General features: G+C 46.9%; 6 protein-coding genes across 6 annotated transcripts; 3 read left to right on the top strand and 3 right to left on the bottom strand.

Moving 5' to 3' along the window:
- Positions 1–1,351: 1,351 nt before the first annotated feature.
- Positions 1,352–4,205, top strand: CNL04570 (conserved hypothetical protein). The gene is made up of 17 exons (XM_568220.2): positions 1,352–1,537; positions 1,637–1,658; positions 1,720–1,751; positions 1,820–1,829; positions 1,887–1,905; positions 1,958–1,994; positions 2,053–2,318; positions 2,372–2,396; positions 2,436–2,461; positions 2,525–2,634; positions 2,691–2,761; positions 2,808–2,884; positions 2,936–3,050; positions 3,101–3,351; positions 3,404–3,662; positions 3,723–3,846; positions 3,910–4,205. Exons 1-17 carry the CDS (start codon positions 1,478–1,480, stop codon positions 3,948–3,950), a joined length of 1,545 nt encoding a protein of 514 aa, XP_568220.1. The 5' UTR covers positions 1,352–1,477; the 3' UTR covers positions 3,951–4,205.
- A 1,047-nt stretch (positions 4,206–5,252) lies between these two features.
- On the top strand, positions 5,253–9,104 carry CNL04560 (conserved hypothetical protein). The gene is made up of 12 exons (XM_024658154.1): positions 5,253–5,627; positions 6,028–6,183; positions 6,235–6,287; positions 6,337–6,448; positions 6,499–7,079; positions 7,132–7,358; positions 7,415–7,756; positions 7,810–7,947; positions 8,007–8,121; positions 8,175–8,263; positions 8,322–8,875; positions 8,942–9,104. The coding sequence occupies exons 1-12, from the start codon at positions 5,624–5,626 to the stop codon at positions 9,010–9,012; spliced, it is 2,442 nt and encodes an 813-aa protein (XP_024513907.1). The 5' UTR covers positions 5,253–5,623; the 3' UTR covers positions 9,013–9,104.
- On the bottom strand, positions 9,041–10,433 carry CNL04550 (ccr4-not transcription complex, subunit 7, putative). Its single transcript, XM_568004.2, has 6 exons — positions 10,356–10,433; positions 10,233–10,307; positions 9,985–10,175; positions 9,749–9,910; positions 9,402–9,695; positions 9,041–9,354 (listed from the first exon to the last, which is right to left on the bottom strand). The coding sequence occupies exons 1-6, from the start codon at positions 10,422–10,424 to the stop codon at positions 9,267–9,269; spliced, it is 879 nt and encodes a 292-aa protein (XP_568004.2). The 5' UTR covers positions 10,425–10,433; the 3' UTR covers positions 9,041–9,266.
- A 147-nt stretch (positions 10,434–10,580) lies between these two features.
- On the top strand, positions 10,581–15,534 carry CNL04540 (microfilament motor, putative). The gene is made up of 20 exons (XM_568003.2): positions 10,581–10,651; positions 10,699–10,779; positions 10,836–10,964; positions 11,013–11,055; positions 11,102–11,427; positions 11,472–11,549; positions 11,602–11,686; positions 11,736–11,839; positions 11,891–12,195; positions 12,248–12,343; positions 12,394–12,412; positions 12,460–12,589; positions 12,642–13,050; positions 13,098–13,732; positions 13,783–13,874; positions 13,925–14,053; positions 14,104–14,225; positions 14,277–14,404; positions 14,458–14,519; positions 14,569–15,534. Exons 1-20 carry the CDS (start codon positions 10,649–10,651, stop codon positions 15,415–15,417), a joined length of 3,825 nt encoding a protein of 1,274 aa, XP_568003.1. The 5' UTR covers positions 10,581–10,648; the 3' UTR covers positions 15,418–15,534.
- On the bottom strand, positions 15,425–17,100 carry CNL04530 (DNA-3-methyladenine glycosidase, putative). The gene is made up of 3 exons (XM_568002.2): positions 16,491–17,100; positions 15,737–16,436; positions 15,425–15,676 (listed from the first exon to the last, which is right to left on the bottom strand). Exons 1-3 carry the CDS (start codon positions 17,068–17,070, stop codon positions 15,571–15,573), a joined length of 1,386 nt encoding a protein of 461 aa, XP_568002.1. The 5' UTR covers positions 17,071–17,100; the 3' UTR covers positions 15,425–15,570.
- A 252-nt stretch (positions 17,101–17,352) lies between these two features.
- CNL04520 (centromeric protein e (cenp-e protein), putative) lies at positions 17,353–23,827 on the bottom strand. The gene is made up of 15 exons (XM_568001.2): positions 23,197–23,827; positions 23,007–23,146; positions 22,819–22,958; positions 22,689–22,757; positions 22,401–22,640; positions 22,249–22,347; positions 22,115–22,194; positions 22,001–22,054; positions 21,855–21,938; positions 21,712–21,808; positions 21,535–21,663; positions 21,156–21,485; positions 18,148–21,099; positions 17,790–18,096; positions 17,353–17,733 (listed from the first exon to the last, which is right to left on the bottom strand). Exons 1-15 carry the CDS (start codon positions 23,739–23,741, stop codon positions 17,594–17,596), a joined length of 5,406 nt encoding a protein of 1,801 aa, XP_568001.1. The 5' UTR covers positions 23,742–23,827; the 3' UTR covers positions 17,353–17,593.
- Positions 23,828–23,960: the final 133 nt, after the last annotated feature.

The raw sequence follows: 23,960 nt of genomic DNA, 5'->3' as shown, positions 1-23,960 counted from the left end.
TCCTATGTAATGGTGCAAGCTGAACATAAGAAGAAGATATATATTGTTATTCAGCTATTCACGATCAGTTTGTAATAAAAACGAGCCCATTACAAGGATTGGGACTCTGTTAGAAGGCACCAAGCAAGGTGAACTGTTGGGTCTTTCCATGGAGACTGCGGGGCAGTGATTAGAGGATTAGCCAGGTAAGCTAGCAGAAATATCTTGCCAAGAAGTGACTGTCTGATTAAAGGACATTAATAGTGTCAATCAACGCTCGCATCGGGGATTGGATGGGCTTTGATCCTCCAGGATGGGACCGGAAAACCACGGCTGGCACTGGAATGCTCGACGCCCTCAATTTTGCGATGTCCAAAGACCCTTCGGCTACTGATGAAGAACATCAGATTAGACAGTTGGCGCTCCCTGCTGCTGGCATTATCAATCACTTTGGGGACCCAGACGGCAGATACACGGCTTTTCTCTATAGTGTTGATCCTTACTATATCAACCAACCTTGGTTCTCCTTGAGCGAAGGTGTTGGTAGCTCAAAACATCAAATGGAGTGTTTTAGAGATGACGTATGGTGCTGTTCCAGCTCAACCTACTCATGCCTTTAATCCTATCTTGACAACAGGGGTTGGCAACAAGGGGGGCAAGACCGACGGTAGATTTGGCTTACTACAACCGTCAGGAATGCTCGAGATCTAATCCCTTGAAAGTAGGTGCTTCTGTGTTTGTGGCTCAAAAGGAATCTTTTCTTTTTACTTTTGAAGGATGGCATTGGAATCTTTGTTTGTACTAAATGCACAAGTAGAAGTGTCTTGTCAATTAGTACTTTTAGGCAAACTAATATAGCTTTTTGAAAGGTTTGCTTTTACGGTCTTGATGGATATTATTATATACCTTATTACGTATCACCTGCTGTGTAAAACGAAGGGTAGCGTGGCAATAACCAGCAATGAAGGACCATAACCACGGCATCAGAGTGAGCAGCAGGAGGAAAGCCCAAATAGAGTAATAGTAGCGGATGACATTTAGCTAATTGGCCTTTGTTGGTGATAGAGGTGAGATGATAATGTGTGATAGGATCGATAGCTGAAATGGTGAAAACTACTACTTACAAAAGCCTCCAACTGCTTTCTAGAGGGTGTCATACTTCTCGCTTCATGCTTCATTTCTGTTCATGCAGTTCTTTGCTGATGTTCCGGCACTCGTCGGTATTTAATTAAAGGCACGTCAATTTCAGTTTTTGTGATTGGATGTTGGATGGTTAACCTCCGGTTCGGCACAACATGATAACCGGTATACGGTCGCGTATATACGTAGTATGTAGTGGCCCCAAATCGGTCGATATGACCGAGTATATAATAGTAGGTGAATGGTAGAGGATAACTACATATCTGTCTACTATATTAAGGTCTAAAAACAAATAATATAATCTTGCTTTCACCAACCCAAGAACATATCAAGAACGCCATATATTGAAATTACCACCATGTCACAACAAAAGCAGGTTGATGGGAAGCAAGTGGCCGAACATAACAGTCGCGAAAAGGTGCGTAATGGATGATCAAGACGCAGACAATAGAAATATTACTGTCAGCGGTGTGAATCCTTTGGCACGTAAGGGTTTCCAGGCTGATGCAAAAATTAGGGGGTATGGATAGTAGTCCATGGTCAGTGCTATAACATGTACCAGTAAGGGATTGCGAAATCAACACTGATGCAACAAAACAGGAAATGTTTATGATGTGTCGGACTTCCTAGATGTGAGTAGCATCGCCTACCAGTACTCTCCTACAGAATAGACTGCTTACCAGACTGAACCTTTGATTAGGAACACCCTGGTATGTACTCCTCCCCTATTCACCCAAAGATAGTCTACATGGGATGACATAAACAAGGCGGAGCAGATATAATCTTGTGCGTTAATGGGTAGTTGAGGGCCGCTGAAGCTAATAATGTCTATTGAAAGGAAATACGCAGGAAAGGATGCGACCGAAGAGTATGATGTAAGTCTCCTCATAGATGGGGTTTCTGCAAAGCGCAATTTGTCTAATGTTGATGAAGCCGATTCATCCTCCCGACGCCATCAAAGAAAACCTGGATCCCTCCAAGCACCTTGGACCACTCATTCCCTCCACCCTCCCAGTTGAAAAGCCAGCACCGGCACCAGCACCTCCACCAACTTCGGTTCCAGTTGGACAAGCGACCAATGGCACTTCTGTGACTGAAGAATTTGTTAAACCTTCTTTGGCAGAAATACTCAGTCTTCACGATTTCGAAGCTGTAGCCAGGAGGACGATGAGTAAGAGAGGGTGGAATTATTATAGCTCGTAAGTGTTTAGGAGCTGTAAGTTGGTACTGTCCTTACAGATGTGATAAACAGTGGTGCAGACGATGAGGTTACTATGGTATGTGCCGAAGGCAATACCAAATTGCTGACAAAATAGAGAGAAAACCATAACGCCTATCATCGGTCAGTAGGAAATCAATGGAAGATTGACGCCAAAACAATAGCGTTGACGTTAATGGGTTGTAGTGTCTGGTTTCGTCCGCGTATCCTTCGAAACGTCGGGACGGTGGATTATTCCACTGAGATACTGGGCTTCAAGACTTCAATGCCTGTCTATATCACTGCTACAGCGTTGGGTTCGTTTGCATCCTTTAGTCCCTAGGAATCAGACCTAATGGTGAAACTGGTGCAGGAAAGCTTGGCCATCCTGAAGGTGAGATATGCCTTACAAAGGCTGCAGGGGAACATAATATAATACAAATGGTGAGTCAACCACGAATAGTGCATACAACCCCTAACTTACGATAAGATCCCTACTCTTGCGTCTTGCGGGTTTGACGAGATGGTGGATGCTGCTATACCTGGTCAAGTTCAATTCCTACAGCTGTAAGTAGCCTCAGCCTCTAATAACAGCCAAATATATATTGATATCCCTAGCTACGTCAACGCCGACCGTGAGCGTACTAAAAAAATCATCAGGCATGCTGCCGAAAGGGGTATCAAGGCTTTATTCATCACAGTAGACGCACCCCAGCTCGGTCGCCGAGAGAAAGTGAGTCTTCGCCAACGAATTCCGAACTACATGTAACCTCTCCTTTTTAGGACATGCGCACCAAATTTGAAGGTACAGCCTCTGCTCAGCAGACGAAAGGCGGTGACAAATATCAACGAGATCAAGGTGCCGCACGCGCCATCTCTTCCTTCATCGACCCGAGTCTCAATTGGAGCGACTTGAAGGAGCTGGTCGATGCTGCGCGAGGCCTTAAAGTCATTTTGAAGGGCGTGCAATGCTGGGAGGATGCGGTCATGGCGGCTGAGGCAGGGGTGGATGGTGTGGTATTGAGTAATCATGGGTTAATACAATCTTTTTTTTTACCTGGACATTGCTAATGAAGATGGCCTAAGAGGACGTCAGCTTGACTTTGCGCCCTCCCCCTTGGCCCTTCTTCCTTCGGTCGTACAACACCTCACTGCTCACGGGTTCATGAACAATCCCCTTCGACCCAGATTTGAAATTTTCGTTGACGGTGGTGTTCGGAGAGCAACAGACGTCTTGAAAGCCGTTGCACTTGGTGCGACAGCTGTGGGCATTGGGCGGCCGATGATCTATGCCATGTCAACTTATGGAAAAGACGGAGTGAGCCATGCTCTACAAATCTTGAAGGTGAGTACATCACTGGCCGAACTGAAAGACTGGATGATGATTTTCCCTTTCAAAACATAGGACGAATTCGAGATGAACATGAGATTGTTAGGCGCTCCTACGATGGCCGATGTTGTGCCAAGTATGGTCGATACCTCTGGGCTTTTTGGACCCCAAGGCAGTGTAACTATGTATGAGGAAAACTGTGAGTTTATCGGGAGCTCTTTAGCTACTAAAATTATGTAAGTCGCTGACTTGCACAATGTAGATGAGAGGATGTTACCTGTGGGTGTCAAAGCCAAACTTTGATAGTAGTGCCCCGGGGAAAGTACATTGCAGTCTGGTGCCTGTTGAAGATATGAAATTTGTGTAGCAATAATTAAGAAGCAATAAAAAAAAATAAAATAAAAAATTCTGGTATGTCTGGAGAGTCTGAAGTTAATAACGATCAATGGATGGTAAGGTACAAAAAGGATGATCAACAGGAAACAAAGATAAAAGGAGACGCGGATGCAGATGGAAAGTGACGAGGAGAGCATAGAGGTGCGTGCAGACTACCATGGATATATTACAAGACTCAAATATGTAATAAAGTGTCTTGCCTTCTGCTCGTTGTTTGCCTTTCTGTTTGTCGTTTCCCTCGCACCACCAGAATCGGCGGGCGTTCTTCGTTCTCGCTATTAGTTGGTTTAGTCCCGGCGGAAGAAGATAGAGCGGTGGTCACCCTGATAAGGCTCAGGGCAACACGGCGGAGGTGCCTAAATTATTTGATAGCGGCATTTGTGCTGTGTCACTTGCTTGGCTCTGACTTTCCCCATCTTCTCCGCGTGCCCCGCCCCACGGATCCGATATGCATTATGATAATTTCCGAAAGGGCATGCGCTGTTGGGGTTGGAGTTTAGAATGTTCCGTATATACCACGTGCATTAAGGAGGGCCGCCCAAGTGATTTGTCTTATTACTCGTCAATGCGCCGAGTGCGAACGTTATTAGGGCTCGCCATAGGTGATTTAGAGCTATTTTCGAACTATTTGAATAATGAGATAATGGAATGATGATATATGATGCATAGTGATGATGAGTAATCTTATTTAGGCTTCAAGCTTATAAGTCTTCAGGATTAAGGAATAAGGACTAAGAACTAGGAACACTCTCGCCTCGCAGGGAGCAGCGAGCAGGTTCGTTTCTTTATGTGAATCATCAAGGAACTCGGGAATGGAGTTTTGAAAACTCGGAACTTTCTTAGGATGCTCTTTCCCTTCCCCGCCTTCCACTTCTTCGTTTATATTCCCTTGTCTATCTATCTTCTGTCTTCTACTAGCACAGCAGTAGTGTTACTGGCTTCCTACTATGATCTATGATTTGTGATCTGTGATTCCGTACTTCTTTGTGTCTGTCGCTAGGCAGGGCTCGATCGTCTGGCGCTCAAACGGCGATCATTACGGCCCGAGCACCTGAGCGCTTGCAGAATGCACAAAATGCACCAACAAGCACCTCTCGAATTCTAGCCGAGACTGGAGACGCTGACTCACCGCCGGTCACTGTCCCTCATACACTTCGGCACAAGCCTAAACTACACTATCACAATAATCACACAGCTTAGAGACGGAGATGATGAGTCGAAGACCGCATCCGAAAGGCACAATCATAATAACAGTAGCCACTCAACCCTTTATCAACATCATACATAGCTTTTCCCCCTGATCTTTTTTGTTGCCTTTGCTTTGTAACTCCCAGCTAGGCCAGCATCATTTCGCTCTATTAATAAAATACTACGTTGATTTTGATTGTTTTAAGGGGGGACTGTATAGCAGTGCGAACTACATTCATATCAATAATCGGGCGATTTGAATCAAAGGCGACAACAAGCCATTATTTAACAGTCCGGCAGCAGGCAAGAGACTAGCGGACAGGCATCAAGAGGAAAGTCTCTACACTTTCGTCTCACAAGTATCAGCCAATCAACATTGTCTCCACTCGATCATGGGCAAGTTATCTTTCTCCAGTACTTATTTTAAATAGAGGAACGGAAAGCTGATGAGAGGAATATCTGCTTTTCACATTCTTCCGACTTTTGCCCCTTCCGCCTATGATCTATGGGGCTCTTCGCCTTTTCTGCGGTCTATGTCGTCTCTCAAAAAACCCATTGTCGCCGTCCCCCCCCCATCCCCCCTCACATCTTCATTTGTTTGATGGTACGTTATGGTCACAATCCGCATTATCTTTTGGCGTTCATTACTATCCCATGGGCAATTCTCGGTTCCTATATCGCTTGCCACTGTTTATGACGATCCATATATGCGGAATCGATCACAATTTCGGTCAATAATATCACACACAAATGCTCTATCTATCAATCTGTCAACAAATAACATCATGCTCTACAGCCCAAGTATCCGAAGAACATAACCCTCACAAGTCACATCCCCTTGCAGTCATACCCCAGCGAGCCTCAAAAAGAAAAAGACAATCCAAATCGGAAGATGAACCAGTATCTGAGGGAAGTCGTACGAAAGAAACTAGCGTTGCATCAGAAAAAAAAGGTGGGTCGTTCGTAACACAGGTAAAATCGCTCTTCCTGATAAGATGCAAAGGTCCACCTCTTCGTCGAGGCGACGCTTGCCTAAGATGCAGAGCAAAAAAGCTGGTAAGTGTTCAATCTAGTGCTTCCTCGCATGTGTACTGAAATCACCCAGAAATGCTCCGCTGAAAAGCCTTCTTGTGATCAATGTTCAAAGCGCAACGATAACTGCGTTTATGACACAGCAAGGCCTGCCACTCGGGTCCAAAAATTGGAAGCGAAGCTAGGTAGGTGATCCATTTATACCATTTTCGAGGGGTCATTAACAGAATCAAAGCCCAAATGGAAGACCAAGAAACTCGCCCTTCCATTGAGCAACAACGACCATCCAGTAGCTCCTTCGAAAGTTCCATTTCCCATGGTCTTCTTACACCGTATGGTAACAGCATAGGTCAAGATGACGGCCTCATATTCTTCAGCGAAAGAGGCTTTGGAGACTTCAATAACGCAATGGTACCTTCACCTAATCCTCAAGCTCTGTATGGCCAACAGAACATAGGAGGGTCGCAAGATGTTCCATTCATGGCATCTTCGTCACCTGCCTTCGTCTCTTCAAAACCAAGCATTGATATACCGAACAGCTTACCGATATTCAATGAATGGTCCTGGCCTCCGAGTGGACTAGGACTTAATCTCTGGAATAATCAAGTTGAAGGGAGTTCTAGCCTGGGAGAACCTCGATTCGCACAAGCTCCCTTCACCGTGATCGGAATGTCACAGGATGTGAGCAACACCTGGAGCCCCACTCAAGAAACGAAGCCCTTGCCTGCGTTTGACGAGACTACAATACCTACTAGTTCAAGTGGGCATCATGTGCTTGATCATAGCGCCACAGGTAGAGGGATGGATGATCTGAACGTAAGTGGTCCTATGCTCTTTGTACGTCAATAAATTTAAAAATCTCTAGCAGGCTTTTTTGGCACCTTCAGACCTTAATACAAAAAATCCAGGTCCTATCGATGGTGATCGACATAGTGGTAAACCGTTTATTCAAAGTGAACAGCCGACTTCGTCACTGCAGGGTCTAGAAGGCCTATCTTATCCCTCACGGGTCCTCCAGATGGGGGGCGGACCAACGCAGCAGCGTCCTTGGCGTTTGAGAGAAGATGACGTGAGCGCCAGTGCTCGGGAGTATCTGTTAGTCCCTTGCACACAATGACCTAATTCGTCCAAACTGATCTCAATCTGATTAGACTTGATCTCTTCTTCAGTCCTGAGCCACCTCGGTACCAATTCGGCTCTGAAGCGTTCACAGAAGCCCAGTTCAGGGCGAAGCTCACTCTTCAACCCTCCTTACAACCCCATCCATCTCTACTTTTCTCCATGTACACTCTTGCAGCTTCAACGTCCTACATCCCTGCCATCCGTTCCCTCGCAGATGAGCTGTCAGAAATAGCCATGAAGAGAATTGAGGAAGCAATAAGAAACAAGGATAGGCTGATTGATGCCATCAATGCTTGCAAGATCATGAGCAAATGGTTCTACGCCAAAGGGAAAGCGTTTGAAGCATATCAATATTCGGCCAAAGCCGTGTCGTAAGTAATCTCAATGTGTGTAAGAACAGGGAAGAGAGCCTGACGGAACACAGTCTCTGTTTGGCGTGTGAGCTCCATCGAATACCTTCTTCCGTGTTTCAGCCATACCAATCAAAGTCACCTCCTTCTGAGGGTGGTATTCTATCAGCTCCAAAAGACCAATGGGAGTTGTGCGAACGTATACACGCATTGTAAGCCAAATTCTATTACAAAATGAGTTAACAGATGCTGACGAACCATCTGTCTATAGTTGGGGAGTATGGGGTAACGAGAAGGGGCAGGAGATCTGTACTTCGTGGACTGGATTGTTGAAAGACGAACTGATTATCACTCCTTTGCCACGGCCACCAGAGCATTTATTTAACGTAAGGCACTTTATGTGATGCCCATCCTGTCATGAAGCTGATGTTAGGATAAGGGTGCAATGCATGGCATCGAGGATATAACACTGCGAGATTTGTACGACTTACCACATCGCACCAACCCTCCGTGTTTTGAACCCTTATAGTAAGTCGTCTTCGATAGTCCACAATGACAAAGCGCCGACTGAATTCATTCATAATAGCGCACTTTTGCTTGCTAGTGTTCACCTGTTTACTCGAGCGAACAATTTGACGTCTAATCCTCCGGAATCTAATCCTTCATACCGTTCTTTATCACTCGCATCATCAGTCTCCGTGAGGCAAAGGTTTCCTCGAGCATGTGAGGAAATTGCCTTGGCCTGTACTTATTTAGAGGAGACTGTGAGTCAGAACTGGCCCCTTGAAGACGGTCCTGAAGGACAAGCCGGGAAAGGATGGTTTATTGAGGACGTACCCGTAATGTTCCTGTTGCTCAAATGCTCTAAAATTCGCCTGTTATTCCCGCCTCAAGATCCTGGCAATCAAAACGAGTTTATCTCACTGGTAATGGAAAGCGGTGACTTGGTGATGAAGTGGATAAATAGAACAGATTTTGGAAACGTTGCTGGGAGTGCACCGTCTGCCAGGAAAGATAACAAAGACTCGTACAGGAATAAGAATGGTCTGAGTGGGCCCTATAGATTTGTGCAATGGAGGTTTGTTGCCGAGCGAATGAAGGAGTGTGCAGCGCTGCTGAGAGAGAGTGGAAGGCTACTTGGTGAGTACCAATCTTTGTCGCCGCTTGCAAAACCCTTTGTCTGACAATGGTCTTGATGGGAAACAGAAGCCCAAACATGTTCGGAAAAGGCTGAAGCTATTCGGGAAGGAGTCGAGAAGCTACCTAACTCATTTTAAATAACAATTATTGTATCCTTGTTGAGGTATCAATTGTTGGATCTATCAGCTGTATCAGTACATGTGAATTATGAATATCTCAGCTTTCGGTGTTCTAGAACTGCAAACACTAGATGGAAGCACAAGCACATTATACTTGCATCGTCGCTCGGCCGAACGAGTACGAAAAATGTACATGTTAAGGTAAATCAGTTGGTATTACTGTATAATGAGGTCGTCAAAGTGGATCAAGAACCAAAGGTAGTATAATAGGTTTAATAGGGTTTGTCAACGAGATTTTCGCCAGCAGCTGCCGGAGATGCTTTGCCTAAACGGCCTGAAGAAAACCCGTACAAGTAATTTCTAGATGGGGTCAGCAATATCACCATGACATAAATAAATGAGCTCACTTGTAGTAATCATCATTCAGGTGTCCGTCAAAGTAGATCGTTTGGATCCTGAAAAAAACTGCGGCGGTCAAGAGAGAATCTGATCCTGCTTGGTGCTGAGGTCCTATTCTCTTGACGCCCAGTGACTCTGCAATTTCTTGTAATCCCCCTCGAAGAGTTTTAATGGACCGCACAATATGCTTGATGTCGTAGATACAAGGGAACCAAATAAAGAGAAGGCGGAAAAAGTCTGTTTCATCTGCTGGAAGAGGTTCACATGTAAGGATCTTGAGAAGATATCCAAAATCGTACCCTCTAATGTGAGTCAGCAATGTCCGCGAAAGTTACGAAGGGATTCAAAGGCGTACGAGTGGAAAGACACCCATTTTATATTGTCAAAGAGAACAAGCCCAGATGTGATGAGAAGCTCGCCAAAGTATTCGACGTCGATTCCTTCTTCCTCGTTGCGCTTGAAATCGATTCCTGAGCTTTTTAATAAATCGATGGAGTCTGGAGCAAACATGTCCTCTCTTTTAGAATAAAGGATATCGTTAGCGCGCGACTTGGACAAAGAACGTCCCATTGAAAGCTGAACCTGACTCACCCCAAGCTAAACGCGAAATTAAACTGCCATGTTGAAACCTCTGGCGAATCTCCGTTTTCATCACATAATGTGATGCCCAGTTGGATGATCTTGAGCATATCGACATTGCAGCGCATAGTTTGGAAGTGATAATCTGAGCCGGTCTTGAAGTTGCCTATTGGACGCGCGACAATACCGGGAAATTCAGTATCCTACAGACACGTTAACCATCAATTATAGAATATCTTGAGCTAATTTGTGGGACATACCATGGAAATGTAAGGATATCGTTCGACAGCTTGTCTCAGAGCTGCAAACTCTGATTCGAGGTTGTCTGCCCATATCTGTCATGTTGTCAGCGACTGGCTGAGCGAGCGGGAGGAGGTGCGGACTTCTCTTATTCCATAGTCTTTTGATGGTAATTGCTCTTGCTGGGGCATTGTGAGAAGGGTGGATGACATGGCGATGAGGACAAAGTGCTGTGAGAGAGCGTTGAAAGAGGTTGACGACGTGTTGCGATGGAGGATGATGGAAAGTGGGGGCATGAATAAACTCTCGGACGTGGCCGCCGTCATCGTCGTTCGGCGGGCATCATCATCTACCCATTCACGGTAAGCAGCTCATCCATCCACGCATCCACATCGCCTAAGCATCTTTCTTCCTTACTTCACACACGTAAAGCACCATGGTATGTATCACCACACTCACATTAAGCAAAACTGAAATTCGCCAAAGGCTCCTTCAAAGAAAGCAGGAAAGAAGGGCGCCGTCGGCGGCTTCTTATCAGGAGCCTCTAAGCCTCAGAAGGTCCAAAAGGTCAGCATTCGTCATTTGCCTATCTATGTTTATGAGCTAATCTAAGTATCCACAAGGCCGACTGGAGTGAAGGGTTCACAAAGAAGAAGGCCGCAGGTGTTCCCGACATGACTTTGTTGAGCACAATCACTAACGAGGCTATCAACGACAACCTCAAAGTACGATTCCAGAATCAAGAGATCTATGTATGTATTCCATTGTCAACCCTTAACGAAAGCTAACTTTGCCACAAGACATATATTGCCCATGTTTTGATTTCTGTCAATCCATTCCGAGGTACTTCGATTACTCAGCCGTCACGTTACTTGCTAACAACGAGTAGACCTTGGTATCTATACGAATGACGTCCTCAACTCATATCGAGGCAAAAACCGTCTTGAAATGTCCCCTCATGTCTTTGCTATCGCCGAATCAGCCTATTATCGTATGACAACCGAAAAAGAGAACCAATGTGTCATTATTTCTGGTGAATCAGGTGCAGGCAAGACCGAAGCCGCCAAGAGGATCATGCAATATATCGCCGCGGTGTCAGGAGGCGCCGAGGGCGGCGGTATTGAGGGAATTAAGGAAATGGTTTTGGCCACGAACCCTCTTTTGGAGAGTTTCGGTTGTGCAAAGACTCTGAGAAACGATAATTCCAGTCGACACGTAGGTCTGTTAATAGGCCGTCTGTCCTAGCTGACGTGGCGTAGGGTAAATACCTTGAGATTATGTTCAATGGCATGGGGCAGCCAGTCGGTGCTCAAATCACCAACTATCTTCTGGAAAAGGTCAGCCTTTTCAGCTATCAATCTAGGAAAGGACGCTGAAAGCGATTCTCAGAACCGGGTGGTCGGACAAATCGACGACGAGCGAGACTTTCACATCTTCTATCAGTTCACCAAGGGTGCTAGTGCCAAAATGAAGGGTCAGTTTAGTTTTTCGTCTTGAGTCGCCTGCTAACGATACGCGTAAAGAGGCATTTGGTTTACAAGGCCCTGAGGCGTACGCATATATCAGTCGAAGTGGTTGTCTGGATGTCAAGAGTATTAACGATGTGTCCGATTTTCAGGAGACTTTGGTGTGTCCCTAATCTCTTTTGGAAGTTGTGTGTTGATTAACAATGTACAAGCGAGCAATGCAAGTCATCGGTCTCACATCGGATGAACAAGATTCGATTTTCCGTATCCTTGCTACCATCCTTTGGCTCGGTAACATCGACTTTGTCGAGGGCGACGACGGCAACGCTGCAATCTCTGATTCCGGTGTGGCGGACTTTGCAGCTTATTTGTTGGAAGTTGATTCGGCGCAATTGCAAAAAGTGCTGTTGATGAGAATTATGGAGACGCAAAGAGGCGGAAGGAGGGGTAGTGTTTATGAGGTTCCTCAAAACGTAGCCCAAGCTTCTTCCGGAAGAGATGCCCTTGCAAAGGCCTTGTGAGTGACGCTAGCGTTTGAAGCTTGAACGCGAGCCCTGACTGTAAATTAGATACAACAATTTGTTCGAATGGATTGTCAGCCGAGTCAACATTTCAATGAAGCCTCAAACTCCTTCTCAATACGTCATTGGTGTGCTTGATATCTAGTATGTTCCTGAATACAGCACCGTCATTTTCTGCTGACAACTATAAACAGCGGTTTTGAAATTTTCCAAGTTAGTTACAGATTGCAGCCATTAAAGATTTGCTGACTCTGTAAAAGGATAACTCATTCGAACAACTTTCTATCAACTATGTCAATGAAAAGCTTCAGCAAATCTTCATCGAACTGACATTAAAAGCCGAACAAGAGGAGTATGTCCGAGAACAAATCAAGTGGACTCCTATCAAGTGTAGGTTGACGAAGTTTCTGGCAATTGGTGACGATTGCTCATCTCTTCATAGTCTTTGACAATTCCGTGGTTTGCTCTCTCATTGAAGACCGTCGTCCCGCCGGTATTTTCGCCACTCTCAATGACGCCACTGCTACTGCCCACGCCGATCCGTCTGCTGCCGACAACTCTTTCATTCAGAGATCGAGTATGCTCGCTTCCAACCCTAATTTCGAAGCACGAGGCAACAAGTTCCTTATCAAACATTATGCTGGTGATGTGCTCTATACTGTAGCGGGGATGACTGATAAGAATAAGGACACTCTCATCAAGGATATCTTGGATCTTATCGAGGGCAGTAAGGATCCATTCTTACATACCCTTTTCCCCGACAAGGTGGATCACACCTCCAAGAAGAGGCCTCCGACCGCAGGTGACAAGATCAAGTTGTCTGCCAACTTACTCGTTGAGAACCTTATGAAGTAAGCGTATATTTTATGACGATTATCTTGAGCTAATGAGTCGACAGCTGTCAACCACACTATATCCGAACAATTAAACCCAACCAGCACCGCTCGCCGACAGAATACGATGACAAGGCCATTCTACATCAAATTAAATACCTTGGTCTTCAAGAAAATATCCGTGTCCGTCGAGCAGGTTTTGCCTATCGAGCCGAATTCTCCAAGATGATCCAGCGATTCTACTTGCTGTCGCCTGCCACGTCTTATGCCGGTGATTACATCTGGACAGGCGATGACCGTTCGGGTTGTGAGAGGATATTGACGGATGCCAAGATCAAAAAGGAAGAGTGGCAAATGGGTGTAACCAAGGCATTTATCAAAAATCCCGAAACCTTGTTTTACCTCGAAGGAGAGAGGGATAGGTACTGGCACACGATGGCGTCACGTATTCAACGTGCTTGGCGAGCGTACGTCAGAAGGAAGCATGAAGCGGCCACCAAGATTCAAAGATTCTGGAGGAATCAGCGTGAAGCACTTGTGTACGAACGTAAGAGAGACTATGGCCACCAAGTGCTCGCCGGGAAGAAGGAGAGGAGGAGGTTCAGCTTGTTGGGCATGCGCAAATTTATGGGAGACTATCTGGACATAGCTGGAGGGAGTGCTCAGGGAGAGATGCTGAGAAATGCGGCTACCATATCTCGTGGGATCTCGTGTTTTACGACTATGTTCAAGGCTAATAAATGCACTCAGCTGCCGAGCAAGTTCATTTCAGCTCGAGGGCGGAGCTGCTTGTCTCCAAACTTGGTAGATCAAGTAAACTGAGTCCGCGATTCCTTATCATCGTGCGTTGGTCATTGCGTTATCTATTCACAGGAAACTGATTTCAGGATAGACGGACAAAGCGGTCTACTTTGTTGTCTCGCAGGCCAGAGATGGCCGAGTTTCCACAAGTTTGGAGCGCAAAATCCCGCTGGTGACAATCAAGGCGATCTCAATGACCAACTTGCGAGATGACTTTGTAGTAAGTCTATTGGCATGAATGTTTATATTCCAAGCTAATTAGATGAGTAGGCTCTCAATGTCAACGCATGTGAGGAGGGTGACCCCATCTTCACCTGCGTTTTCAAGACAGAAATGATAACCGTCATCCTCACCCTGACGGGTGGGAATATGTCCGTCAACATTGGTCCTACGTGAGTATATTATCCTAAGAAGCATTGATATAGGCTTACATTGCCTTACAGGATTGACTACGCTAAGAAGAAGGATAAGCGAGCAGTCATCAAGACGCAGAAGAACGAGGCAGTGAGAGGTGACGCAACATACAAGAGTCATACCATTCAAGTTGGCTCAGGAGAGCCTCCTAATAGCTGTAAGCACAAGTAGGCCAATATTAGAGAAAAGACCCACTCATACACTGTCCAGTGTCGAACCCTATGCCTCCTCGGAAACCCAAGGTCAAGAAGGCTGCGAAGACCGCTTCTTCGGTGAGTGAATATCTCGACCACTTGAAGCCCATACTGACCATGCGAATAGAGTCGACCCGTAAACTCTGGTCGGCCTGCCGCTGTTGCCCTCCCTGGTGCCACAAAGCCTGCTGCTCCCCCTGCTCTTTCCAGCATGCCCTCCCACACACCTGTTGTTACGAAACCAACTGCTATCCCTACGGCAGCCATCGGTGCCGCGCGCGCACCTCCATCCATCCCCGGCCGTGCAGCCGCCCCTCCTCCCCCCCCACCACCGCCACCACCTGCAGGTCCCCCTAAGGAGTTCTACAAGGCTCTTTATAACTTTACTGGTCAGGAAGGAGAGATGAATTTGGTCAAGGGAGAAGAAGTAGAGGTCAAGGAGAAGGATGACAATGGATGGTGGATGGTCGTAAAGAACGGGCAAGAAGGTTGGGCCCCGTCAAATTACCTGAAAAAGGTGGAACAGGCACCGCCACCCCCTCCTCCCCCACCCCCCCCGTCCCGTCCCGTGGCAGCTCGACCCCCTGCAGCCTCTTCTGCTCCCACTGCTCCCGCCGTTACCAACGGCTCCGCGGTCCCCTCTTGGAAAGCGAAGAACGCTGCATCTGCCACACCTTCCGCAGACTCTACGCCCCCGACTTCCCGTCCAGCCTCTTCCGCTTCCAAGGTCCCACCTGCGATTAAGGCGAAACCTTCCATCCCTGCCAAACCTGCTATTCCTGCCAAACCCCAAGTAGGCGCAAAACCTGCTCCTGCGATTGGTGGCAAACCACCTGTGCCTACAGCACCAAAAGTACAACCCAAGGCAGCTAGCAAACTAGGACAAGTGGCGCAACCTGCGAAAGCTCCTGGACAATTGGATTTAGCTGCTGCATTTGCGAAGAGAGCAGCTAGGGCCCAGCAGGAGGAAGACTAGACCTTGGCTATCGAAAAATTAGGATGTAACGAGTTAGAGGTGTAGGATTTGTATGGTGTTTTGGGAAACAATTATATGTTACAATACGTAGCTACAGATGCATTTTGAAGAGCGCTGGATACTACTATGCGTTCACGGAAGGCTTTGGGGTGATCATTCTCCAGCGACAGGCCACATGTAGAACACTGCCAACGATCTATATGGTCTCCACCCTTCAGTGAGAGCCTCCATTTCCTTTGGTGTCAAATAGGCTCCGCCCCTGGAGCACAATTGAAATTAGCGATGGATATGTCGTATCATCTGAGAGGCAAAGACTCACTTGACTTTCTTTCCGTTCAAGCGGGATTTCAGAATATCTACAGACAGACCTTCTAGTAACGGAACGGCACGATGGGGGTCCCAATCAGGATGTTCTAATGGGGCTGTAAGCATCACCTCCGGAGTCGGGCCCGGAAGTGTCTTTGGTGGAACTTCGACAGTTTCGCGGGGCATAGCAGATGGTGTGGATGGTGTTCGAGGCCCTTGTGCAACGCTTGCACCTGATGGGGCCGCAGGCGTATGTAAGGCGCCCATTTTAGGTAGAGGGTTCTCGGATGTGTCGTTAGGAGTCAATGGCGTAGGAGGAAAAGCGCTCGAGGTCACATGCTTGACTGGAGTACTTCCTTTTATGTTCGTATCCAGCTCACCTTCCCCCTTATCATCAACCTCTTCCTTGACTTCCTTCTTCTCGCCCTTGTTGGCTTTTCCCTTGGTCTTCTTGGGTGTGTTGGTACCAGAAGATTTCTTTTCTAGTGCACCATGAGCAGCTAAAGCCCATTTGAGAAGACCCTTCTGTACACCCAAGTCGCCCACGGCCAAAATGTCTGGGCGACGAAGAGAGAATATCATAAACATGTCTACTGTCCATTGCCCAATACCGCGGACAGCAATGAGAGCTTTTGAAATTTCTTCGTCTGTTCCACTTTGCAGCAATTGAGTTGACAGTTGACCGGAGGCAAAGTGGTCAGCCAGCGACAAAACTGAAGGACGACAGATTAGCATCGTGAATACTGAGATATATTCAATCTACATACCGTACTCCGCCTTTCTTCCGCTCAAACCAACTCCTTTCAGTGATGTTACATCTTGCATAAGGACCATTTGAGGTGAAGGGAACCCCTCCTTCTCATGTGTAAACCCGAACAAAGCCCTGAACCTTGTATTTATAGCTCTGGCCGCCATCCAAGAAACCTGTTGTCCAATAATGGAAGTTACAAGTGTCCTGAAGGGATCAATAGCTTCCAGGTTCACAAATGGTCGACAAGGTAAATGCTCGAAAAAGAGTGAAAACCGCGGGTCCAAGGCAGAGAGATGAGATATGGCTGAGGGGAGGTTGAAATTCAGTGTCGGAGGGAGCAGAGTAGGTTGAGGAACCGTAGGTAGGTCAACAGCTGTAGAAGGAGGCTGGATATCCATTATACTTGGCTCCACCTTCTGCTTTTTTTTGGACGGCTTCAAGTGGCCTTTCCCTGCTGAGAGAGAAAGTGCTCCACTATCTGGTTTCGCTCGCTTGGAAGTAGCAGTGCTCGTCGTGTTCGTCCTTGCTGCTCTAGTTACAGACGGGATACCTAGAGCAGGATCTGACTTAGCTGTCTCACTTCTTGTAGATGGCATCTGGTTTCTCGTTATTCAAATAGGGAGGACGAGACGGACGGGATGTACGATTACATAGAACTACTACTCCGTTACCCAAAAAGTCCCCCGCGACACGCAATGTTAGTGGTGCGTCACCGACGTGCCTGAACACTTGATATTCTTTTTAAATAACATCATGTATTTTGCTGTTCGTTGGAACCCCCCCCCCCCCCGCCAGCGACGAGGAAGGATCATCATGTTCAGAAATGAGTACGAGAAGTAAGGAAATGATTGCAAAATCAAAACTTAAAAGTTGGCCAGCGCAGAATCTACTTATATACATATGATTTACCCGTACTCTGTACGCATAATCAGTGCCGGGTGTACGTCACTTTTGAGGTCTATTTAAACAATATGGATGAATATTATAAATCGAAAGAAGGGAAAGCTACTATTTATGAGATTGCCCTGAATGGTCGTAATCTAAGCGATTATACACACCCATCATATTATCACATTATAAACAGGAAGGACCCAAAAATCGAACTTTGGGAGCAGACAATTAAGGCCTGCGCTGTCTGGGGATAGACCAAGTTGCCTGATTCACTCTGAGAGGCTCCCTTGTGGGGGACGCGGGCCCTTGCTTGCTTCCCTTGTCGGGCGTTTCGAATATTGCTTTTGCTCTGTTGACTTTGTTTGATTCTGGTGATTAAAAGTTAATCAGTGGTTGCCCTGGATGTTAATGCGTAGTAACTCACCAATCAAAAGATCAATGTCGTGCTCTATGGTTACCCTCCTTCCTTTCCTCACAGACGCATTGCTAAATTGGCTGGAGTGCATGGGCAACGGAGTGGGAGTAGTGGGAAGAGCCAAGTTACGAGCGGTGAACGTTGAGGGGAAGCCCTTGGCAGGTGTTGCGGTGGCAGGAGATTCGGTGGGGGAGTGGGAGATGGAATGTGATTTTCCTCGAAATCTGTTGGGCGGGAGGGGAGAAGAGGGAGACAACGAGGTACTGGTTGTGTCGTTCGTGAGTAATCGCACAATCTCACGCTGCTTCTCCATCTCCTACAAGGCTCTGTTTAGCACTGACATGTCGCACCATGGGGAAGCACTCACCTTGGACCACCTTTCAATCTTCATTCGTTGCTCGTCGATGATTCCCTTCTGCACCTCTACCACCTTCTCCAATCTCTCAATCTCATCCTTATGCCCAACATGCAGTCTGGCCATAGAGCTTTCTCTCTCTCCTGCACCAAATCCAGCGGTTGTGCCCTTGAGTTCTCTTGCCTTCATGCCTTTAATCGAAGCATCACCCATCTCTCCACTATTGACCCAAGGACCTGGGGTGGAAAGTGTGCGGAGTCGAGCGGAGACAGAAGTTGACGAAGAAAGTGTTTTATTCTCCTTATGGCGGGCTTCTAGCTCGACAACATCTTTGGCAAGCTTAGTGACTTTTTCGCGATGTGCGTCGGCCTCAGTTTTGGCGTCACTCGCTTCAGCCTTTGCCGTGCTTAAAGACTCCCGAAGGACGAGCAACTCTTTCCTGAGGGTATTCACCTCCTTGGAATACTCGGCTTTAGCGTCCTTCTGCGCAGCCTCTGAAGCGGTTTTGTGGGCCTTGAATTGAGCTTGCAACTCGGTATGAGCGGCTTCAAGAGAGGTAAGCTTTTGATTAGCCGTCCGATGTTCGGCCAGTTCCGCCCCGAGGTCTTTCTGTTTCTCAGAATCGGTCTTTGAGGAGGCAAAGACTTCACTCAGTTCCTTCTCCGCAGCTTGCCGGGAGGCAGACTCTGCCTCAAGAAGTTGCCGTAGTCGTTGTTCCGTCAAAGCAGCCACTTCAAGCTGCTCACGCAATTGAGCCTGAGAAACTGATTCCTCGCTGAGACGTTGGTGGAGCCGTTGCTCAGTTGAGGAAGCCGCCTCTAGCTTTTCTTTCAATGCGGAGACGTTGTCGTTGGCTATTTGTTGAGCAACGATCTCTGCTTCGACGCGCTTCTGCATATCTTGATTGGCGGTCTCACTGATACACTGCTTCTCAATCAGCTCGGTAAACTTCCTTTCCGCCTCTTGCTTGTTCTTGAACTCTGCCTCATCTTTGACTCGCAGCTCTTCCATCTCACTCTGCAAACGACCCTCCGTGTCTTGTAGCCTTCTCTCGAGTTCTTCTCTAGCCATTTGTTCATCGCCGAGCTTCTTTTGAAGGCTTGCCGCCTCAGAGCTTGACGCTTCACGCTGACGACCCAGTTGAATGATTTTCTTTTCCGCAACCCTACGAGCAGTCGATTCCACCTCGAGTATCTTGCGCAGCCCAGCTTCAGAGGTGGTTATGGTGTCATGCTGATGTTGAAGTGCGGTAAGGTCCTCTTCGACCTCTTGACGGCGACTGACGGCGGACTGAAGCTGTTGACGGAGTTGCGCATTTTCAGATTCCCAAAATAACGTGATTTCTTGGAGCTTGCTTTCAACGTTCTCCCTACTGGTGACCTGGGCCTCGAGCTGCTTCCGCAGATCATTCTCTAGAGCTTTGAAAGACGTGTGCCTTTTCTCCACGCCCTTCAATCTTTGCTCAAGCTCTTCCCTGGCTTTTGCCTCCACATCTAGTTTCATTTGCAGCTCCGTTTCTGCAGAAGTTCCAACTTCTCGCAACTTCTCCAATTCATTCAGTTTCTCTTCTGCTTCTCTCCTCTTATGGGCTTCGTCTTCTATCCTGACCCTCCATTCCTTTTCTCCCGCTTCCAGAGCACTTTCCATCTCACTTAGACGTCTTTCAACATCTTTGCGCTCGTCCACGGCCTTCTCGATTCTTGACTCTTGAGTTTCCATCTCTTTTTGGGTAATGTCGAGTTGCCTTGCAAGCTCCTTGGCTGATTGCCGTTCGGTGTCCAGATTTCGAGTGAGCGCCTCAACAGCAGCCCGCTGGGAATCGAGCTGTTCTTTGAGGAATGCGAGCTGGGTTTCGAGCTCATGTCGAGTGGTAATTTCGTGTTCTAACTGAGCGTTGGCCACTCCAGCAGCTTCCTTGAGCTTTTCGAAGGCTTGATCTCTTTCTTCTTGCGCAGTACGACGCCCTTCAGCCTCGTAAGATAACTTCTTCTCCAATGATCGATTGGCTTGAGCTGCATCCTCGAGCGTTTTAAGGGCTTCTACAAGACGAGCCTTTGATTTGGCCTCACCTTGCTTCAAGGTCTCAATACTTGCTTCCATTTCAGCCTTGCTTCTGTCCCAGACCGCTTTTTCATCCTCCCTGAGCCTCCTCAGGTTCCCAATCTCCTCTCTTAGCTCTCCCAGAACTTTTGTCTCGTTTGCCATAGCTTCCTTCTGGAAGTTTTCCAGATCTTCGGCCGCCCGATCACGTTGCTTTTTTGTTTCGGCGTGTTCATTCCGGAGTTCTTCCAATGCTGTTTCGCGAGACAATTTGGCAGAGAGCAAATCGTTGATCTGTGCTGTAAGAGTCGAGATAGAAGTTTCGTACTCCGCAAATCTCGTCGAGGCATTCTGTGCTGAAGAATAGATACTGGCATGCTCCTTTTGGAGAACTTCTAATTGAGATTTGATGCTTTCCACTTCTCTCCTGGCATCTTTCTCCCCCTCTTCGGCCTTTTTTCGAGCTGCAGCTTCGTCTTCCAATAGCTTGACTCTTTGCTCAATTTCCTGTTTATCCTTCACTGCCATGTCCAACTGCTTCTGTACTTCCTGCAACCTTCCTTCATCTTCAATGGCCAACTCTTCTCGGCTCTTTCGTAGCTCCAAGACTTTTTCTTCGAGCTCATCAATCTTGGTGGCCTTATCTTCGATTGTAGCTACTAGATCAGCTCGAGTAGTTTCAAGTTGTGAATTGCGATCTCGAAGGTCAGTTTCGGTAGTCCGAAGCGTGGCTTGCAATGCGGAAAGAGATTTGAGGGTGGTGGATAATTCGCTGCTGAGGGCCGCAATACGTTCGTCTCTCTCTGACAATTGAGAGGCTCGGGACAAGGCAGATGCAAGATTCCGGTTGGCAAGAGAAAGCTCTTCTTCCTTCTGCCTTAGACTTTTTCTCAATGTTGCCAACGCAATATCGTGGTCAAAATTCTAGAATACTGTCAGTATAAATATGAGGGCAAATGACGAGGAGACCATCTGCTTACTGGTACGCCATTGTCACCGATGGCAGACAGTCTTCCCATGATTCCTGGCGCATCTTCCTCTTCTTGAACCCTCGTCAACCCACTAACTGCTCTTCTGTCCACCTTCTTGGGAGTGCCCATCCCCAAGCCTATCCGGTCTGAACCAGTTGACATTATTGCAGAAAAGTCGCTAATTCTTCTGCGTTTGGGCTTGGGAGGTGACATAGGGACACCCATGATGGTGGAGGAATGTCGAGGAAGTTCAGAAGTAAGGATTTCAGAATTGAGTTTAGCCAGCTGAGCGGTCAGTTTTGCCTTTCGAGCCTCCATGGCGGCCACAGATTCGGCCAACTATCGAAGTATAAACAAAAGGTGGCCACATAGTAAAAGGACGACGCACATCGGTAACTTGATCAGTGTCAGGTTCCATTTTGCTCGGTCTGCTATTGGTAAGACCCGTAAGCCTAGCCCTTAATTCCTCAATTTCTTGATCTTTCGCTCGAATCAAAGCTCGCTCAGAAGCAGGAAGCTGTTTTATGTGAGTCTTGGGAGCTCATGGTTATCTCAACACACTTACAATGTTCTTCTTGGCGTTTGTCTTCACTTGGGAACATCGACCAGCGAACTTAAGAGTCTCCAGAGTCTCACCGCAATGTTCTTCCTCAGCTGACAGTCTGACAGACGTCAACTGAAGCTCTTATCACCTGAGAACATACTTACGTGCAGATCACACAGATGTTGGAGTCACCTCCGAGGGCATTCTCCAAGAGATGCGTCAGTTTAGAGTTACGGTAAGGGATATGTCTAAACCCATTTCAATTAGCAGTCGTCCGTCTCCGATGTCTCCCAAAGGTTCAAATACTCACGAAGCTTTGGTCTTTTCTGTGAGCTTGTTGATTACCTCACGCAGCGCTAAGAGACTATCACCGTCAATCAGTCCATATCCCTTCAGGTCCGCCGGGCTCATATATCTTTCCCACCTTTGATTGATATGTTTTCCTTCACCACGCCTCTCCGAATCTGAGACAGCTTTTTCAGAACCGGCTAAGTCAATAAGATTCTAGGCAATCAACTGCTGTTAGATTCAAATCCGGGACGCAAGTGATATACTCACCAAACGCGACAATCTGATGTCCTCATCGCCGTCACCATCTCTTGGTCTAGACTCTATTACAATAGTGAAAACGCAGTGTGATCGTGATGATCGCTCATTCTAGGTGAAAAGTCAGCCACGTATCTTTACTAGATTTAGGCCATGGCAGATACCCAATCTGTGGCACCAATCCTTCTTTGTGCATTGCCTTTCTCTAAAAGTTCCATGACATCTTCGGGAGTAGAGACGATCTCCTCTACCAGAGGTTCGACGTAGACCTTGCCTTTTGAGGTATGGATTGACGGCTTTTCATCGTCCCTCAGAGGTCCCTTTTTGAAGTTTAATAGATCTCGAAGTGTCTCATTGTAGATTTCAATATATGACACCCGCAATAAGAATGCTCGGTCGGGTTCCTATCAAGCCGTCAGATGAATCCTCTTAGTGTTCAGAGCACAATATACCTCAGTAATGGCGTCAAAGACGCCATCGACGGCACATGGAATTATACCAAGTTCTGTCGGTATGCCAGTCTGTGGACAAAAAGTGAGCGAGATGGCGTATTTATGAGTAAGAAGACAGGGTACTGCTTACCATTGTGAAAGATTTTCCACTTCCAGTTTGACCATAAGCAAAGACTGTACTGTTGAAACCATTCATTGCCTTATCAATTAAAGGCGCAACTTTGTCAACATAAAGTTCTGGTGTTTTCGAAGGATATTCAAGGAGTTTGTCTGAATGAATGGTAAGCTTTGATCGACGGTTTATCAGACTTCGCTTGCCAAATGTGTATGTATAAGTATCCTCTCTTCCAGCTTTTCCTCCTCGTTGTTTAACCTTTGGGTGATTGTCAGACAATGTAAGTGATGTCGATGTGATCTCGTAGGCCATAGAGCTGAATGAACTTTGGGTGGGCTTTATTCTACACATGGCTTAGTGATCTAGTTTTGCCATTGGAACTGGATAACATACCTCACACAAACGACAACCTTGTCAGAGGAATTGGATCCTGATGAAGGACGAGAAGTTCTCTGAGCAGGCATCGTACTAGGTATCATCATAGATGTTCTAGCCTGTGCAGGTGGGGTTTGGACCATAGCGGAGGTGCTTGCACTGGCGGTAGTCAAAGTTGAAGCGCTATTTGACGCTTTGAGGCCATCATTCACACTAGAACTGCTTTTGACTTTGACCTTGATATTCCCCACGGCAGCCGCAGCCAGCCTCTCTGCCAGTGTCTCTCGCTTCTTTGCTTTGTTGCTACTCGACATTGACACTGGTTCAGTGTTAATGACCTTTCTCTTGGGCGTTTTAGTGTGGTTTCTGACGTCTTCTTCTGCGTCGCTGCTCTCTGTGGATTCTACGTCTCCCCTGTGTATTCTTGACTTGGGTAGCTTGCTAGGCGATGTGGTGGAGGGAGCCATGATATTGCTCTCCGGGAGAGCCGGCGGTAGACCTACTGCGAGAGACGGGGAAGATGGTTGTCGTGAAAGTGTTGATTTGTTGGGAGATAGAGACATGTGGTGGGAGGTGGGTGGCGTATGCAGAGGGTTAGTTGCGGAGAGACATGGGGTGGAAATGTTATATATATAGTTGAAGAAAGCAGTCTATCAAGAGGAGACGAAGGACATGTTTGTTTTGTTGACGCTTTCGGCGATTCAGGATCACTCAACAAAAATCAGGCACCATCATCACAAAAAGTCATGACGTGTGATGTTGACTTTGACTCTTTCCTTTCT

Source organism: Cryptococcus neoformans (genome assembly GCF_000091045.1).
Source record: "Cryptococcus neoformans var. neoformans JEC21 chromosome 12 sequence".
NCBI lineage: Eukaryota > Fungi > Basidiomycota > Tremellomycetes > Tremellales > Cryptococcaceae > Cryptococcus > Cryptococcus deneoformans.
Note: the sequence above shows the minus strand (reverse complement) of the source record. Positions and strands in the feature narration are given on the sequence as shown.

Bases quoted from the DNA above. Each gene is read 5' to 3' on its own strand.
- CNL04530 (XM_568002.2), bottom strand. From the start codon at position 17,070: ATGCCATCTACAAGAAGTGAGACAGCTAAGTCAGATCCTGCTCTAGGT. The intron at 16,437-16,490 runs GTATGTAGATTG...GTCGTCCTTCAG, and splicing joins CGGAAGAAAGGCGGAGTACG to TTTTGTCGCTGGCTGACCAC. The intron at 15,677-15,736 runs GTGAGTCTTTGC...ATTGTGCTCCAG, and splicing joins TTGAACGGAAAGAAAGTCAA to GGGCGGAGCCTATTTGACAC.
- CNL04550 (XM_568004.2), bottom strand. From the start codon at position 10,424: ATGTCATCCACCCTTCTCACAATGCCCCAGCAAGAGCAATTACCATCA. The intron at 10,176-10,232 runs GTATGTCCCACA...ACGTGTCTGTAG, and splicing joins GATATCCTTACATTTCCATG to GATACTGAATTTCCCGGTAT. The intron at 9,696-9,748 runs GTACGCCTTTGA...GACTCACATTAG, and splicing joins AAATGGGTGTCTTTCCACTC to AGGGTACGATTTTGGATATC.
- CNL04560 (XM_024658154.1), top strand. The intron at 7,080-7,131 runs GTAAGTGGTCCT...AATCTCTAGCAG, and splicing joins GAGGGATGGATGATCTGAAC to GCTTTTTTGGCACCTTCAGA. The intron at 7,757-7,809 runs GTAAGTAATCTC...GACGGAACACAG, and splicing joins TATTCGGCCAAAGCCGTGTC to TCTCTGTTTGGCGTGTGAGC.
- CNL04540 (XM_568003.2), top strand. The intron at 11,687-11,735 runs GTCAGTTTAGTT...ATACGCGTAAAG, and splicing joins TGCTAGTGCCAAAATGAAGG to AGGCATTTGGTTTACAAGGC. The intron at 13,733-13,782 runs GTGGGATCTCGT...AAATGCACTCAG, and splicing joins AAATGCGGCTACCATATCTC to CTGCCGAGCAAGTTCATTTC.
- CNL04520 (XM_568001.2), bottom strand. From the start codon at position 23,741: ATGTCTCTATCTCCCAACAAATCAACACTTTCACGACAACCATCTTCC. The intron at 22,348-22,400 runs GTATCTGCCATG...CTTTTCACCTAG, and splicing joins GGATTGGTGCCACAGATTGG to AATGAGCGATCATCACGATC. The intron at 21,939-22,000 runs GTGAGTATTTGA...AAATGGGTTTAG, and splicing joins ACAGAAAAGACCAAAGCTTC to ACATATCCCTTACCGTAACT.
- CNL04570 (XM_568220.2), top strand. From the start codon at position 1,478: ATGTCACAACAAAAGCAGGTTGATGGGAAGCAAGTGGCCGAACATAAC. The intron at 1,538-1,636 runs GTGCGTAATGGA...TGCAAAAATTAG, and splicing joins AACATAACAGTCGCGAAAAG to GGGGTATGGATAGTAGTCCA. The intron at 2,319-2,371 runs GTAAGTGTTTAG...TGTGATAAACAG, and splicing joins GGGTGGAATTATTATAGCTC to TGGTGCAGACGATGAGGTTA.